At 40.5% G+C, this 13,946-nt stretch overlaps 1 protein-coding gene across 1 annotated transcript; it reads right to left on the reverse strand.

Moving 5' to 3' along the window:
- Window positions 1-79: 79 nt before the first annotated feature.
- Window positions 80-13,734, reverse strand: alpk3a (alpha-kinase 3a). Its single transcript, XM_082540432.1, has 15 exons — window positions 13,443-13,734; window positions 12,858-13,128; window positions 11,912-12,033; window positions 11,390-11,507; window positions 9,954-11,301; window positions 4,264-6,619; window positions 3,689-3,836; window positions 3,012-3,139; window positions 2,872-2,907; window positions 2,506-2,780; window positions 2,313-2,401; window positions 1,986-2,203; window positions 1,836-1,884; window positions 1,406-1,744; window positions 80-1,149 (listed from the first exon to the last, which is right to left on the reverse strand). Exons 2-15 carry the CDS (start codon window positions 12,983-12,985, stop codon window positions 1,116-1,118), a joined length of 5,388 nt encoding a protein of 1,795 aa, XP_082396558.1. The 5' UTR covers window positions 12,986-13,128; window positions 13,443-13,734; the 3' UTR covers window positions 80-1,115.
- Window positions 13,735-13,946: the final 212 nt, after the last annotated feature.

Genomic DNA, 13,946 nt, shown 5'->3' on the forward strand with positions numbered 1-13,946 from the left:
CTATATATATATATATATATATATATATATATATATATAACTACTATAAAACATATGGAAATAAAACTCATGACTGGACTTGTTTTATATATTTATTTCTTTAGAAAAGCGAACACAGTGTGACATACCAAACATACCAAAGACACATTTATTCATTCACTCAGTCATTCACTCGCACCCTCACTCATTTATTATTGTTCTTCATGTTACTTTGCATATTTACTCCATTTATTTATGTACACATTATGTATTATTATTTTGTTTTTTTTCACATATTCAATTTAAAATATTTCCGTGCTTTCTTTTCCTTCATCTATAAGGCTTCATGCAGTTAGTGAATACACAAATGACACCAGCTGACATGTGCTAGTTTGGACTCTTCTGAATATCCTTATTAATCATTAATCAAGACACAAATTCCCAAAGCTTGCTTTTCACACAGGTTTGGTGTTATTTGTAGGAGAGAACTGACCTCTGTTGGACTTTAACCAAGAATACAAAGTTAATGTGATAACTGAGCGGGTTTTCATCTTTATCGTCTCCAAATGTCCCTGCTGGCCTTGCGCAAAATAAGAATAAAAAGGTTATGTTAATGAAGTTTCTGCCTAATACTGACCAGCGGTACACTCCCAAAACAGCTCTTTTCTTTGAGATAAAGTATAGTTTTGCCATCTAAAATGTGAAAATAATGGAAAGGGACTGGAAAAACAACAATCAGTCACAATAACTAAAAAAAAAGCCCAAAACAAAGTGCACACAAACATTTTTTTTATCTAAAAATGGTGCTGTTAATCCACAGCATGAGCTCAACTTTGCTGTGAAGAAAGTTTAAATACTAGCAATAAATATTAACCCAGAAATGAGCACACCTTTTACTTGATACACATTCTGTACATGACGTGAACATGCAGCATCTACGTATAATACTTATAATACATTCTAGAAAGCGAGTGAAACATACATACATTGTGGCCATGTACATTTTATACACGACATTTAAATGAAAACACCTTAATGTTGACATCTCCTGTTGGCTTATTTGGCAAATATTGCTTGGAGAGTTGTTTGTCCACTCATAGAGCTGATAATACTCTGAGGCAGGTGTTCAAAGATTCTTAGAAAAGCTGTGTCAGTTCAGTGATTCCTCTTCTATAAAAGTAGAAAAGCAGACTATGAGGTTTAAAAATCGCTGTGCCCGTCATGCCAAACATTCTCACAAACCTTTTAACTACGCTGAGGATGGACGTCTCCTCACAGGGGCCAGATATTCATAATACGTTTTTACCACGTCAAGCTGACAAATGACTCTTTTTCTCTTGCCGCCTTTGATAACTGGAAAGTAACACTTAACACTAAACCAATAAAAGCAATGAGATATTGCTAGAACAAAAGCCCTTTTTCCTACCTTTTTTCAACAGTGGCATCAGTAATTTCTGCTGGCTTTGGTTTTGCACTTGATTTATTGTCCTCTGTCTCCTGACCCTTTCTAGTCACCTTTGGGCTAGAATTAGCTTTTCTAGCAATTTGAGGGCTGTGTCCTTTTCGCTGGAGCTGTGGGCTGGTAGACCCCGCTTTGCGGCTGAGCAGAGGGCTTTTTGAGCCCTTCGCTTTGGCGGGCTGCTGCAGACTGTCCATAGTCTTAAGCGGGCGCAGGCCAAGAAGCCCGCAGTAGTAGTTGCATTGATGGAGTGTCAGGAACTGGTTGAACACCTCAGGTGAGCCACACTCAGTTAATCCTTGGTATCTGAAGAACAAAGGGAGGTGGGGGAGGGGTTATTGCAGCTATTTAGCAGCAAACAAACAATAATTTTGCATGTAGGGACTGCGATACAAACCCTTTTGACTTGGTGACAACTCTCACGTTTGTAATCTTTGTTTCAACACCTAGAAAAAAAAAACAAGCCTTAGAGAATCTTTAATGGTCATGATCCCGCTAATATTCACTTTAAATGATTGCCTTCGTGATTATTTTATGTGTGGCGTACCCTCGAGCTGAGTGACCAACAAATTGCCATGTGTCCACTGATGGATCCAGTGCTGGAAGCTGCAGCATTTCTGCTCTATCTCAGAAATCTTTTGCATAACCAGTTTCCCTTTAGCATCCATTGTGCAATACTTAAGGAATAAACCAGTAAGATCAGCCTCCACTGTGGCATACGGCACAGAATTTGCTGGCCGGTACATCAAATAGCGAGGAATCACTCTGTGGGCAACATGAAGTAACAGTGGGATGATCACAAGCAGTAATATACTGTGTATAGTATAATTTTAATGGATTTAATTATCAGAACAAAAATATATCTGTTGCTTACTCTAGTGAAGGCCCAAAGGTTTCAATAACTCTTGCTTCAGCTGAGAAGATTTTGCAGTATTCTCGAATCATGTTTTGGACTTTGCATTCCTAGAAAACAGAGATTTAAAAAATAAATAAATAAATAAAGCAGAAGGAAGCACTATTTAACCATATATACTAAAATGTAACAAAAGTTCCTCAGTGAAACTCACGTGCTTAGTAATTTCTAGATTTCTCTCTGCAAGGTTGCTCTCCTGTTTGGTCCCATAAGTGATGGGGCTTTGAACTTTAATAATACAAGTGCTTCCGGACTCAAAGACGGGATCCAGGCCATAGATGACCTTCACCTGGCTGGCTTTGTGCATGCAGCCCTCCCCAAGGTGCAACCTCTCTGTCATGATCCGACCAAAGTACTTGTCACCCCAAGTGCCAGAGTCGACCAAGCCTTTGGTGAACAGGAGCGGGGTCATCTCTATCTCTTCTCCAACTGAAGCAAAAACAGAGTTACTCTGGGAATCCAGTTAAAAATAGTGTATAAACAAAGGCTCAGATGCATATAGTGTTTAACCAAAAAGTACCTTCCAAATCATCTTTTAGCAGTATTTCAGACATAACTGTAAGAGAGAAAACAGACAAAACCTTGAATAAATTGAATTTAATATTAGTAAAACACTCTAAATTTCAATTTCGATTTTTTTCTATACATGCTGTTTCTTACTGTCTATACTGAGGAGGAAGTCAGTACTGTCCGTCCCGTATTCATTAGTGATCGTGCAGCCATATACACCACAGTCTTGGTTGGACGCGAGAACAATTGCCAGTGCTACTTGGCTTTCATCTCCTCCACTTGAGCATAAAATAAAGAAAAAATAAAGAAAAAAAATCCACACACACAGTCATGAACGCATTCAATCGAGAGACTCCAATTCCCCAACAACCCACAAGATGTCACTGTGAGACAGATGCTCGTGCTGTGTGGCAGCAGACTGCTGACACAGCAACCATTCGCACATATATAGACTTTTAATGCACCCTGGAGATGGGAAAAATATTGTGTCAGATTACAGTTTCTGTGTCTAGCCAGAGATTCACCTCTCTGTGTCACAGCTGTGGGGTTCACAGTCACATGAGCTGGACATCTTTTGCAGTGAGAATATGAGAATGACAGAAGACCATGGGATGCACTCAGGCCCAAATAAATCCTGCTTATCCTTGAAGCATTATTGTTTCATATTTGGAACCCGCCCATTTGTCATTTTGGCTGGAAATCCTCAGAATAATAGCAATGGCAAAGGTGAAAAGTAGCTCTTTTAATACCTAAAACAAATTGAACATGTGATTTTACAGATAGGTAGGGTGGTTATGACCATAAAATGAGTAAAGGTGAAAACTAACCTTCTTTTCACCTCTAGAATTTCTTCCTCATCTCTGTACCACTTAATGGTGGAGTCGCCGAGCACGTTAAAGAACTGGCACCAAAGCTTCAGGTGTCCAGAGGCATCTGGGAATGGCTCTCCCCGCATCTTACGGATAACCTGCGGAGCTGGTGATGCATGGAAAGGAGAGTCGAGCTCATGTGATGTTTCTTGTTTCTTAAGTGGCAGTTTATTTCACATTTTTTGCACTGATGATATATTTAATATAAATGATATATTTTGAGAAAAGTATGAAAACAAGGAAATTAGACAGTCCACTGTGATTTAATAGATAATTGCTTGTAACTCCATAGAGGCTAATTATCCATCTATCCATCCATCCATCCATCCATTTGTCTCCATCCATCCATCCATCCATTTGTCTCCATCCATCCATTTGTCTCCACTTATCCAATCCATGGTTATGGGGGGAAACTGGACAGGTTGCCTCATTATTTATTTATATTCCACGCATATATTTAGTTAATATGATAAAAAAAAAAACCCTCTTCATTTCATTATACCTTTGCTAAATTAAACAAAAGAAGACTTTACCTTTCAAAGGATCTATCTTTTTTTCAGCAGGTTTCTCTTCTCGTTTGGTGCTGGCCGGCTCTTCTGTGGGAGTCTCCCCCACCACTTTTGGCACCTCCAAGGTGGACTTTCGGCGATTCAGCAGCGGGGAGCGTCTCTCGATAGGTGGGGTTTTTTGAGCCTGCAGTAACGATGCCCTGCGGGCCTGGCTGGGTGACATGTAACTCAAGATCCCTTGAGTATCTAGTGCTAGTGTCCCATCTATGTCTTCTTTAGGTTTTGGGATGAAGATTTTGCGACGAGCTCCAGAGGCCAACTCCTCAGGGGTGGCAGAGCGTATGAGAGTTAGACTGTCTCTGCGTTTCATTCGGGGACTGCTTTCACAGGAAAGGGATGACGTTGGTGTAGACCCTCCGCTTAGATCTTCAACTGCCGCAGCCTCGTTGTCTGAGTCTGCAGCAGCTTTGGATATTAATTTGCGGAGACTAGCTGGACTTGTCGGGGGCTTGGAGCTGAGTCTCTCAACAGAAAATCTATTTTTCTGGGGATCTTCAACTGACACTGAATTCTCTGTCTTGGCATCTTTGAGGGATTTGGGTTTCAAAGTTTCAGGGACAAGGACGTCCACTGTTGTTTTGCTGAATAACGAAACACTGTCACCGACTTTTGGTTTCAGAGCTTCATATAGCACAGTGGGAGTGTTCTCTTTGACACTTCTTTCGTCAAAGTTAGGTCTTCTATTTTGAGCACTTTCAGGCTTCACAGCCTCATTTTTGTCACTGTCATTCTTTGTTCCGCTTTGCGTGCCAGCTGAAGTTTCCATTTCTGTCGGCTCAGTGTAAGTGGGCAGGCTGAGTTGTGGTAGATCACTTTCATGACAAGTGACAGAAATTGGTGGTACCACAAACAAAGGCCCCTTTGGAGTTTCAACAGCCTGCTTTGTGTCTGACACATGGTTGTTTAAACATGCATCACCCTCCTTATCATCAGTGAATGAAACATTTATAACAGGAATTAATGCATAGCTCATCTGAGGGGGCTCTTCCCTCCCTTCCACCTGTGTATTTTCTGTCTTGCCGTCTAATTGTGCAACATCTTCTACTTTCTCCGTAGGTGAAATGTGATCATCTTTCTGCATACCTTTCTGCGTGGGCAACAAGTCAGAAGCAGGAGTTGCATCATGTTTTTGCAAATTGCTTGAGTCTGGCTTGTCTAGGGCCAAAATAGTTAGTGGCAAAGTAGACTCTTTGAGCTCAGCCTCCATTATTTCAATTTTGGGGATTAGAAATTGCTCACTTGGGCTCAGATCTGGCACATTTGGTTTACTATCAGGGATATCTTCAATAGTCGATATCTGGATTGCTGGAATATTCTCTGAATGCACACCACTCCAGCCACTCCCACTCATGTTTTGATGTGCAGTATTACTCTGCTCCTCCATTTGCTTTATCTTTGAGTGAATCGGCTCTTCTGCGTTCACTGGAGTCTGCTTTTCTGTCTCCGCTTCAACCTGTAAACTCTCATTCTTCACTTCAGCGCTCTCCACTTCTAAACACACTTGCTCCTGTGTTTTTAGACTGTCACACAGATTATTATGTCCTTCTTTCTCTAAAATAGAATTTGCCGCTTTGTTTTGCTCATATCTTCCCCCGCTTCTTGTAAAACCAGAGCTTGAACTTTGTGTAGCACTAACATCGCCGACTTCTGTGATTTCCTGTGACCTAGTACGAGTGGGTTTATGTTGCATTTTTAGGTCAACCTTGTCTAAACTCTCAGGGAGTGTAGTGGGCGGAAATCCTGTATTCATTTCCTGAATCAGTGAAGTACATTTGGTCTCCTCTTTTAGACAATGTGTCTCTGCACTGAATGATTCCACATCAGGAAAGTATGAAAGCACCTGATCAGGCTTTTTAGATTCGCACGCCTCTATTTGGCTTTCCAGAGAAGATGTTGACAATTTAGTCATCTCAGATCCGTTTATACCTGAAAATCCCTGCTTCTTTGATTTCACTTCGGCTTTCTCTTCCTCATGTAACTCATTAAAAGAGCTAGCCTCCTCCATGTCAACTTCACCTTGCTTCCCCTCTTCTTGCAAAGTTTCAGTGGGCGTTTCTCCAGGACTGTGGCTTTCCGCTGCTGAGACGATGCTGTGAGGGGGAGTCCAGCATTCTCCCAAGCTGGTGAGGGTGGGCGTTGGGGTGCCCCCTTCTTTATCAGCCAAGTCTTGGGTCTGTGGCAAGGCAGACTTATCATCCTCTGGAACAGACTCATCTTTCTCAGCCTGCTGATTACGCTGTGGTGAATCTAGCTCTTGCTCAGTGACGTGAACCTCTTTGATAACCGAGAGCACCTCAGTGTCTTTATCTTTAAAGTCAGCCTGATTGAAAATAGAAAAATCATCGTAATGGCATTTTCAAGTATAAGTCACAGTCAAAGTCACATTTATTTATATAGCACATTTAAAACAACACCTGTTGACCAAGATGCTGTACATGTATTATTATGTTATGTTTCAGAACTCCCTCTAAAGATGCATTATGTTGCATGCTATGGATGCAAATATTTTTACCACTTTCATTTACTAGTTATAGAGGAACTGTATGTGTTTCGGTCTCAAGTGTTTTTTTTTTCTTCTTGTTTTTAAGAATCTTGTTAAAGCGAATTTACACCTCTAACTTGTGACTATGTGTCATAGATTCTGACAAGTTTTTGTGCCATGAATTACAAAACAACTACAGGAAATCTGAATATTTGTAACTTTTTTGACCGGTTAGCTTCTTTTAGCCACATTTTTTTTTTAAACTGCCTACAATGTGCAAGACAGCAGTTTACATTTGTGAGGGTCCACTAAAATTGCTAAAAAAGTTTTTTATTCTTTCCTTTGGAGCTTTAACTGATTAACATTTTACGCCAACCTTCACTAACCTTCTGGATGAAACACTTCAAAGTTATGAAGTGAAATTCCACTGGCTTTGAAAGTGCACTTGTTTTGCTCTGAGGTTGAAAGATAAACAGGGGATTTCCCGCATAAGCTGACATTGATGTGCAGTTTACACAAAAGTATTTGCTAGGTGGTGAATGAATGATAGCTTGTAGCTCAGCCAAAGAGCAGTCACACATGACAGATAGAAATCTAATGTAAATATTGGGTAGCCTCAAGCCTCAACAATAGCCGATAATTAAAAAAAGAACAGAATTTGACTCTGAAGAGCAAAAGTCCTAATTAGAAAGCATAGATCACAGAGTGGTCAAGCTTTGAGTTACATAAAAAAGTGTCATTAGTTTCCTTTTGTTTTTTCCCGCTTAGAGCGCGTTTCCCCTCTGTCCTCATCATTAAAATGTATACATAGCTGTAAAGCAACCATGTGATGCCTCGTGACAATAAGTGTGGCCGGCAGTGACTGCCAAAAAAAAAAGAAGTTGCAGCTTTCGATGGAAGGGAACTGGAGTCGCATTCAAATTAAAGCTGAAGCTATTTGTCACCATTGTGTACATTGTGTGTTAAAAAAAGGTCACAATCATGTGAGAAAAGATTGTTCAGATAATAGTTACAACTTCCTCTCATTATTCATTTAAAGAGCCTTGTACCTAACCACAACATAGCAAAGGTACAGTTGTAGTTCCACATTATGGATATGCAATCACTCAGCAGGTGGATGTTTAAACATAGCTACTTCAGTTCCCTTTTCCACATATCATTGTGCACCGCTTGGACATTAATGCTACGTTACAATTAACAAAAACACACACAGGAAATTTATGAATACAACTACAAACATTTGTTTGCAACCGAAGAAGTTGTAATTACTTACTTGTCAAAGCTATTAATACTTAGTGGCATTTTAATGCGGCTCATAATACCCATATAAGGCTTCTTAAGTTATCACATATTATCCCATAAATATTCCCCTTCTTCTCAAGCAAACAAAACATTTAAAAAATGCACAGAAAAACAAAAGCTGAATAAATAAGAGATTAAAAAGTGCAACTAAAACTATGTAACTGTCACTGTTCTGGGTCGGTGACCCAGTGTTTTGAGTTTCTTGTGTCTCTGAGTTTTTGTATTACGATCTTAGTTCTCTTTGTTGCCCCAGTTTATTCTTTAGTCTCGTGTCTTAGTTTGGCTTTCTTGTATTCTCTTTAGTTTTCTGATTATTTAGTTAGCCGCCCTCTGTGTCTCCCTGTTATTGTTCTCTGTGTTTCTTAGTTGCTCTGTCTCCCCTAGTCAAGTCTGTGTCTATGTTACATTTCCTGTTTTACTTTGAAGGACTGTGTCCTACGTGAATGTATTGCGTTTCGCTTCCCTTGGGTCTCGTTATGTTCGATTTCTCCCAGCTGTGCTCCCTTTCTGTGTCTCATTCCCCTCGTTATTTCCCAGTGTATTTAAGCCCTGTGTTTCTCTGTATCAGTGTCGTGATCTCCTTCATGCTGTGTGTTTCGCCCTGTGACTCTTGTTAGCGTCTTCTCAGTTTAGGTTTTGTAGATGTTGTTTGTTCAGCAATAAAAGCTGCCATTTTGAGTTCAATCCTGTTTCTAGTGAGTTTGCGTTTGGGTCCAATTCCTGCCTGCACACAGCCGAAACATGACAGTAACACCTTTTTCTAGTCTGAAACCTTTAAAGGTAACAGTGTAATGCTTATTGGGTAATTTCAGGTAAATATCAATACACTTGTGCTACATATTTAACTGTGTAACTGATAAGACAAACTACTAATGAAAAACTTCACTTAAAATCAAAGAATTGTGTGGTGATCAGTTTAAGGCTGCTTGCTGTAAAGGCCAAAGGTCAGACACATAGACTGTATCAGTTTAACTCTAAAAAAAAACACATTTCTAACATACATGTAGCTATTTGACAAGTTGGACAGTGAGATGACAGAAGTGCTGCCTTCCTCTCTCTTGTCTCGATGAGGAAAGGGTTTATTTTAAGGTATGGGGGGCAGTGAGGAATGTGTCCCTTCCTTTCATGCCGAGACCTGCCGCCGGACTCACTATACTACCGCTGAACCTCTTTAAAGCAAAGCCCTGTTTGTAATGTGAGACCCGCATCTGACATTCAGGTTTCATCATGATCTCTGACGCACTCCTGGCCCCATTCACCACAGCCAACATGCGAAACCCAACATGCAGCCTATCTTACAGTGCAGATGCACAACATCCCCTGCCCCTGCATGTAACTAGTGAAATGCATCTTAAGCTTCCCTGTTTCTCCCACACTGTTTTTGTGTGGTTTATCTTTGCAGCAAAACAGTTGTGTCACACCCTTATGCTGACTCACTCCTAAAAGTTGCTGATCACTAATATTATGCGTGTTTTTAACTGTCTAGAGACTCATGATTACAACATCTAATCATCGTTTTTGCTTCTTTACCACTTCTAAAAACTTTGTGTATAAATCTGATTGAAAACTGAAAGTTGATTTTTTTTTTCAAGGATGTTAAAAAAACTTAAAAACTGATAAAATTTTGTTCTATAGTGAAATCTTAATCATTTTATCTAGGTGTTAATTTTTAGTACAACTCACTGATACTTTATTTGGAGATGAAATAACCACGATCAGACACTCACACAAAGGCACTTCTTTCCCTCTAATTTTCTTTTTAACGATTTTTGTGTGGGGTGGTGAGGAAGTTCATTTTGTGCTCAACTCGTGCTCTTTTGTATTACACGAGTGGATCTAACGTGCTGCTGTGGAAGACCCCTGTACATACCTCTGTGACAAATTGAAGCCTGGGCAGTGGCACTTCTTCACCTGCGCTGCTGCTCTCCATCCCCACAGATACCTCCATGGCTTCCACGGCTTCCTCACTTTCTGTCACACTCGGACTTGTGGACTCCACTTGTGGCAGTTCATGTGATGGTGGCAGGGCCGAGTGTTGTGCATGGTCTTCATACTTAAATGTATCTGGCTTTACTGACGGTGGCTCGTGTTCTGTAGCCACGGTAGTTTCTGAAGGCTCTCTGGGTTTATCCATTTCCACAGGCGCGACTTCCTCTGTAGGAGGTTTGGACATGTCTGGACTGTGTTCTTCTTGCAGCTGAAATGATGGTGGCATTTCTGGTTCAGGAGCCTCCACTGAGTGCTCAAAATCAGCCTCTTCATTCTCAGTGTGACCATGAGTGCTTTTCTTACTCTTACCAAAGAAGAAGTCTTTGACTGAGTGGAGCATAGAGGAAATGGAGGTCTGGATGTGGTGGTGGTCGTGATCCTTATGGCCCTTGCTGTGATGTTTGATGTCTGGGCCATGTTTGCCATGGGCTGCTGTGTGCGACACCTGGGGTTGCCTTTCTCTTTCTTTTTCCCTTCTGATGGCCAGTTCTTCCTCTCTTCTTTTCTCTTTTTCATATTCCTCCTGTAGAGCTTTTTCTTCTTCTTCTCTCTTTTTTTGCAGCTCCTCTTCCTCCTTCTCTTTCTCTTGATTGTCACACAAAACAGCTTCTTCCACTTCTTTATCTTTCTCGGCTTGAGATGAATTCTGTTTTTCCTCCACAGCCTGGGACTGAAGAGTCTCTGCCAAAAACTGTGCCAAACTGATTCCTCCATCATAACAGTTTTCACCTCCAACTCCCATCATATGGCTTCGGCTACTATTAATTCCAGCATCTATACCATTTGACATCTTTATTCTTTTAGTGGCCAACGTCTCGTCTGATGGACCTGTCTCGTCCTCAAGACCTCTGTCCCGGGATGCCAAAGAAGCTGTTTCCTCATTTTCTGAGCTAATTCCATTAGGTTCTGCAGTAGCTCCCAGTTCCTCTATAGCCTCAGACTCTTTGGCTACTTCCCTCTCCTCTGGTGGTGGGACAGCCCGTTTCCTCTGAGGGTGTTCTGGACTAATCAGTGGTTTCACTTTCTGAACATTTTCTTTATTCTCCATCTTGATCTGCTCCTCTGCATCTTTTCTCTTCTTTTCTGCTTTTTGTTTCAGCTTAGCAAAGAAGCGCTGGTGGATTTTGTACTCATTCATGGTGCCAACCTCCAAAACACCAGAGCAGGAGACAATACCTTTGCTATTGCTGGCTGAGACTTGGTAGATGGCTGCATCGTCTACTGTGCAGCTAGAAACAGAAGCTCTTGTTAATGTCATTAAAACAAACAAAGAGCTACCTCTCTGCAGTATGATTAATGCAAGCCTGTCTTACATACTTGTAAATATGAAGGGTATGAGTTTTTCCATTTCGACGAATTTCATATTTCGGGAGTCCACAGTAGCGATCCATTTCCATATCGTCTTTATACCACTTTAGTTCTGGAGCTGGGTAACCTGACATGGAAATGATATAATGAACACCTTTCCTCTGGCTTGTAAACATTACACTCCCTGTGCTACACTGTGCTGTTAATGTGCAACAGCTAAATTTCTCATATATTAAAAATAATGACATGCTTAATAAAACACAGTGTGGAAGCGTTCACTTGAATGTATTTTGGTTATTGCATCATGTTGGCCCAACCATCTAGCTTGCCTGAGGCCCAAAAATTCTTGAAAAACGAGCTCAAAATTAAGCTGTGCTGAAAAAGTAATACAGGAAGAAGTGCTGCCTTCGAAGCAAAATCCTTTGTTTTCATATTAGTCACATCCTGCCACTTCACACCCAGCTCAGTCTGAGAGGTTTCAGTTATTCCGGAAAACAACAGGGCACAGACGCTACCTTGACGTAAGCCTACCTGTTACCACACAGGTGAATTTCACATTGCAGTTCTCTGAGACTGCCTTTGACTTCAAGGTGGTCTCGAAAGATGGCTGTATGTCCTCAGTCAGCTGAGCCATGACACTGCACAACGTGCTCCTGAAAGGAATTGCTGATCCATTAGAAAGTCAGCTTCTTGCTTCAAATAGAAATAGTGGATACTTTTATAATTTATCTCAGTTAATCAGGTGAACCCTTTCATCTTTAACTAGTAGGCTCCAATTACTTTATTTCTAATTTTTAAATTAAAACAACAGGAAAGGATGTTAATGGGAATTTCTGGTAGTGACATGGATGTCAAAGGTTGACACAAACTTGTGAGATGTCAAGCAAAACAAACTTGCCAACCCAGCACTGAAACCAATGTTGGTCAGTCAAAACTTGTGTGGGTTTCATTCGTGGAGTAAACCAGTTTTTGCAGTTAAGATGTTAGTGGGTAGAAGTGTTTTAAAATAGAGATTACCTCGCCGGCCTGTAGTGAGAATACCTTGAATAGCTATTCAGAGAGGAGGCAAACGAAGCAACGACAGTGATTAATTAGGGTCTGCGTATTGGGACTCTACCCCAGTAAAATTGTTTCACAGCTGTCCTCCTCCTACAGTTTATAGATAATGCACATGCAATTATTTGTGTGATATATCTGATTTTATCTGAAAACTTAAGTGGTTGTGTTTAATTTGGCAAACTTCATCTAATGGGTCTAGTTTGATCAAGTGTTATACCAGTTAAATGACATAAAAGATACAAAGAAATGTTTATTATATTTTATGATTTTTTTATTCGACCTGCCAGACCAAGACTCTTTTTCTTGATCACTGTGCACTTTATATCTTCTTCTTGTATCAATCTGTATCAATACAATATCAATCTGCTTCACCAACATGATCTACAAACACATAAAGAATACAGATAAGACTGTCTACCTGTTTTCAGGCCGGACATTTGAGAGGTAAGTATTGCGGCCATTGAAAGATGGAGCCTCGTCTTCACTGAAGCTGCTTGTCCTCCCATTGCCAGAAAAAGATCGAGTCATCAGCCTTCTAGAAGTCATTGTCCACTATGGTAGCGCACCAAAAACTTACAATCCGAGATAGCTGAGATAAATCACCCAGGCTAAAAAAGCACTCTGCTTTCACATCCACAGCTTTCCAAGATCAAGGCTCAGATTAAATGTTGCTGTCCATGCAGAAGCTCCTGGAGAAGATAAAAGAAACACTTCAGAATTACAACAAAACCTGTTGGTTGTTAATTAAAGAAAGCAAACGACACACTCTGTGTTATTTACCCATACAAAACTCAAACACACATTTCAGCCCTAGTGCTCGTCCTTTCTGACCAAGCAAAGCAATTGCATTGGAGCAAGTTATAAATAGGATCATGCTATCGGGTTGTGAAAGCGCTGTTAGTGGTCAAACACAAACCTAAGAGAAGTAATTTACTTGTATGTCTTAGGAATACAAGAGATGTCTTTCTTGTTCACGGCAAAACTCTCTAAATTTCCAACTTACCATTAAGGTGTTGTCAGTGTTACTTTGGAGCCAGAGTCTGTGAAGAAATTCTCTGTAACCTCCTATCATAGACATGCATGTGTTGCCAGAGTGGCCCTATTTATAGCAGGCCCACAAATAGGTTCAAGAGCACATCAGATTTTCCGAAACTAGACTTTAGACTTTAGCAAAGAAATCTACAAACAAACTGAATTCAGATCAAAATGTTACCCATTTAACCTAGAACACATTTTCCTCAAATCTATCTTTTCATTAACATTCACAATGCAAAAATCTCACTGCAGTGTTTGGATCCGGCTCAACAAGCTGGAAAAACTTAACCATCTTGGTGAGACACCCTTGTGGATTATATGTAGACTCGATTCATGATGTAGCTGATAACAGCCAATGGTCTAAGTCCAATGCTTTGCTCAGGAGTTCCTAAAGGACAGCCCCTCTACCCCCCACCCCTCCAACACACATATACACTTTGTATTGCAACACATGGTTAAATCACATTGACCT

This window comes from Aulonocara stuartgranti (genome assembly GCF_965226115.1).
Source record: "Aulonocara stuartgranti genome assembly, chromosome: 7".
NCBI classification, from domain to species: Eukaryota; Metazoa; Chordata; class Actinopteri; order Cichliformes; family Cichlidae; genus Aulonocara; species Aulonocara stuartgranti.

Bases quoted from the DNA above. Each gene is read 5' to 3' on its own strand.
- alpk3a (XM_082540432.1), bottom strand. From the start codon at position 12,985: ATGACTTCTAGAAGGCTGATGACTCGATCTTTTTCTGGCAATGGGAGG. The intron at 12,034-12,857 runs GTAGACAGTCTT...AATTCCTTTCAG, and splicing joins AATGTCCGGCCTGAAAACAG to GAGCACGTTGTGCAGTGTCA. The intron at 2,402-2,505 runs GTGAGTTTCACT...TCTGTTTTCTAG, and splicing joins ATCTAGAAATTACTAAGCAC to GAATGCAAAGTCCAAAACAT.